Source organism: Haplochromis burtoni, unplaced genomic scaffold (assembly GCF_018398535.1).
Source record: "Haplochromis burtoni strain Fernald_Lab_line unplaced genomic scaffold, NCSU_Asbu1 Contig_656, whole genome shotgun sequence".
Taxonomy (NCBI): Eukaryota; Metazoa; Chordata; class Actinopteri; order Cichliformes; family Cichlidae; genus Haplochromis; species Haplochromis burtoni.
This window is the reverse complement of record NW_024583017.1, coordinates 4,161-7,985: the sequence shown is the minus strand read 5'-3', so window position 1 is coordinate 7,985 and position 3,825 is coordinate 4,161. Positions and strand designations below refer to the sequence as shown.

The window sequence follows — 3,825 nt, the reverse complement described above, 5'->3', positions numbered from 1 at the left end:
GGCCCTTGTTGACTTTATAGCCACAGTTTTGTTGTTTTTTGTATCGCGACATTTGGTTACAAACCAAAGCCTCCTTCTCCAAGGAAAGCCTCTACCACGTGGTGATCTCCCAAAATGGTCCCTTCGTTATTTGAAGATCATCTTCAGAGGAGATGGGTTTGCTGAGGTGTTGATGTCTCCTTTTTGGGAAATTCAACTGAGTTTTGGAAACTGCAGCTGAATTTTTGCGATCCACAACTACACACACACACACACACACACACACACACACACACACACACACTTTTTAAGCGCTTTCAAGGCTCCCCTTCAGCCGTATGAAATAGAGAATGAGATCCTGCTGATGCAAAAAACAAGAATAAATTCTCCACCTTGCTTCTTAGAGAGTTCCTCTTCATCCCCAACCTCGTCTTCAGTGACCTCTGACCCTGTGGTGTACTCCTCATCCTCTGACAGAAGAGACTGCTGTCTCTGAAAGGGCAAAGGTCAAGGCTTTTAGACACACACTTCTTTCTCGTCTAAAGCAACATTTGCAGGTTCCTCATTTGTAATTTTCAATCATTTTAAAAAAGTAAACAGATATCATGAAAAAAGAGTGTCCTACCAGCTGAAGACTCCAGTTTTTCAAAAGGGAAAACTGGTTAAAGACACAAAGTAGACACAGTAAGAACACAGAAAGGCTGAGGGCAGACAGACAGAAGCACACAGAGAAATGGGAAGTGTGCGACTTACGGTGCTGCCATCTCCTCTCAGAGATCTGAGGACTGTTGGCTCCAAGAGAACGTCACAGTCCTGAACTTTTTCTGCACTGGACTGGCTCTCCTCAGCACTGACACACACACAGGAACATTTGCAATTAGTGCATCGATAACACACACAATCAAAAAGAACATTGTGAAAGAATCCTCACACACTCACCCCTCTGCCGATGGAGAGTTTGACACACACACAGCATCTCTGTGCAGCAGCAGGTCATTGAGGACTCGGGTCTGGGCTGAAGTCTCCTCGTCACAGTTCTCCTCATCGGGCACATTCACTATGTGATCCCGCGTCTTACAGCCCTGCACACAAACACGAGCAAACTGGATCAGGATTTCTTCTGCAGGGTAAATTTGGGTGTTTGTCAATTTTACCCACCAATGAGAGAGATGTCAAACAAACTCTGCTGCAGCCAGAATGAGACTGCTTGCACAGTGTTTAATTAGCATGCACCACGTCACAGGTGCACGCAAATGAGACGAAAACTGTCTTTAGCCTGTAACCACAAAACTGTGGGGGCCAACATTGGAAACCTGAGGGATGTGGCCTTGGAAGTGTTTGCTGAGCTAATATCACATCTGTACACAGACTGAGTCTGCTTAATTTCTGTTCCATATTTAATCCTTACTCTCAGGTTATTCTCCAGATTTTGCATTAAAATTGTCTTGAAGTCCCAAGATTTCACTGATTCTTCCAATGGTAATTTGGTAAATTGTAGAAATATTTTTATACTGTATTCTACTCTGCTGCTGAGACTCTTTCTACATTGGAAAACGCATCTACTAGCACACAGGACACACACCAAGCATTTCTGTTCAGTCAATCAGACTAATTTCACTTTGATCTACCGACAAAATGAAGCAATTTCCACATTTTATTTATTAGGCTTTGGGGCAGTAACCTTTGAGCCTTTATAGGGCGCTATAGTTTAGATCTTTATATGACTTATGACAGGGTTAATGTTTAAATGGATCCAGTTTAAAGTTTCAGAGATCTGATGTGCAACCATGTGTAGCATTCTGCTACAAAGTTCTTAATAACATTCTGGGGAAAAGTCACATGACCTGTGAACCACCACTTTTAGATCAGTCAGATGCTACCAACACCACCAAGTCCAGATTATAGAACGATATCCTGGTCATGTTGAACCAGCTGTATGCTACAGCAATGCAGCAGAAGCAGCATCAGCTCAGTGTGAAAGAGTACTGCTCCACTTCATAGTGGTTTTAATATGAACTCAGAGGCTTAAGGGGGTAAATTATTTTCCACTAACATATACTACTACAGTGGTGGATGCTCGCATTAAGCATTTCATTTTCAAATAACTATGTCAACGCATGTACGAGAAATTCCCGTGAGCCAGAAGTTCAGGCTTAAGCCTGATCTACACACTCAATTCAAGTAGTCTTTCTCCTACTCTTGCCTCTGAATGATGTCAGTGCTGTTTTTGAGGGGCAGCCACTCAGAAGAAGGTTGCCGTAAAGGACAGAGGATGGCAGAACAGCTTGTTTTAGACGAAGATGAACTAAGGAGCTGTACAAGTATACCGGTATCGGATAAATATGGATTAAGTGAGATATGCCTATAACTGACTTATGCCTATCTATATGTCCTCACATTTACTTGTCCTGTTTTATCAATAAAATGTGTGTTAAATGAACTCCAAGTGTGAAGGTGCCCTAAGAAAGTAAAGGCAGTATTAATGCATTAAGCATTACCTTGCACCTAGAATAGGTAAGTGTGTGTGTGTGTGTGTGTGTGTGTGTGTGTGTGTGTGTGTGTGTACCAGAGAGAGTCGAAAGATCTAGGAAGTGTCAGACTTTTTTACATGATTCCTACGCTGAAGTTTTGTCAGGTTACAGTTTCTCCATATAACACCAATAAAAGAAATATTGCATATGTTGCATTAAATAACTGAAGCACAAGCACAAAGGCTACTGTCACAAAAGCACCTGGTATAATTTTACTAAAGCAACAGTGGCTTATACTTTTATAACCTTTTATTAAGATATATGCAATATCAGCTCAAGTTTGATCCTTTCTTGTCTTTCACCCTCAAAGCAAACTGTTTCAAAAGAAAATTGAGCGACTCTTTGACCCAAACTACCAGAACAGAGATTCACCTGGAAATGCCTCAACTCTGTACAGGTGAGTATAAGCTTTTTATTTTTGCATTGTGTTTCTTTTTATGCTCTGACATGTGTAGCGAGCATGTGAATATTCTCTGCTAATTTAATTTATATTCTTTGTCATCCTTGCTTTTCATCCCAGGTGTGGTCTGTGCCTTAAGCTGTTGACCAAAGACACAGAGAGGAAAATTTCTTGTGTTCCGGGCAAAATCAATATTGACGCTCGTGGAGAAATCATCTATAACACATCAGGTATAGCAGCATTTTAATGGTGTTTAAACCTTTACTTGATTGGCTGAAGTTCCGATCACAGTGTGTGTGTGTGTGTGTGTGTGTGTGTGTGTGTGTGTGTGTGTGTGTGTGTGTGTGTCTGTGTGTGTGTGTGTGTGTGTGTGTGTGTGTGTGTGTGTGTGTGTGTGTGTGTGTGTGTGTGTGTGTGTGCAGACAGCAAGAGTTGGGATGTGCACGAATACATCACAGGCCTGTATGAGGAGCTCAAGTCCTGGGTCTTAGTTTACTGGAGAATCTGGGGTACCATCAACTACCTCACCTGCTTCCGATGCCAGCAGGTTGGAGTGTTATAGTGTGTGTGTTGCACAAATGAGCAAAATGAATAATAAAGAGAAAGTGAACAGAGTAAGAGTGCGTGCAGGATATACTTTTAAAAATCATTTGTATGTGTGTGTGTGTAGGTGTTTGTATGTGCAGAGCTGATGCAGTGCAAGTACCACCCAGACAGCGTCCTGTACCCTGGCATGGATACAGAGAGAGGCTGGCACGGTGCAGGAATATATCCGTGCTGCAACCAGCGGGTTCTCCGCTTTGACCCCACTGGGATACCAAAGGTATGCATGTGCATACACACACACACACACACACACACACACACACAACAACACACCACAACAAACACACACCCACACACCCACAAACACAA

At 42.4% G+C, this 3,825-nt stretch overlaps 1 protein-coding gene across 1 annotated transcript in view; it reads right to left on the bottom strand.

Annotated features, from left to right (window-relative positions):
• The window catches only part of sanbr (SANT and BTB domain regulator of CSR), a gene marked incomplete at its 5' end in the record, with an annotated part of 27,045 nt that overhangs the window by 19,900 nt on the left and 3,320 nt on the right, over positions 1-3,825 (bottom strand). Inside the window, 4 exon segments of the mRNA XM_005949459.2 lie at positions 372-471; positions 605-637; positions 733-829; positions 919-1,061. Coding sequence (XP_005949521.2) covers positions 372-471; positions 605-637; positions 733-829; positions 919-1,061 — 373 coding nt within the window.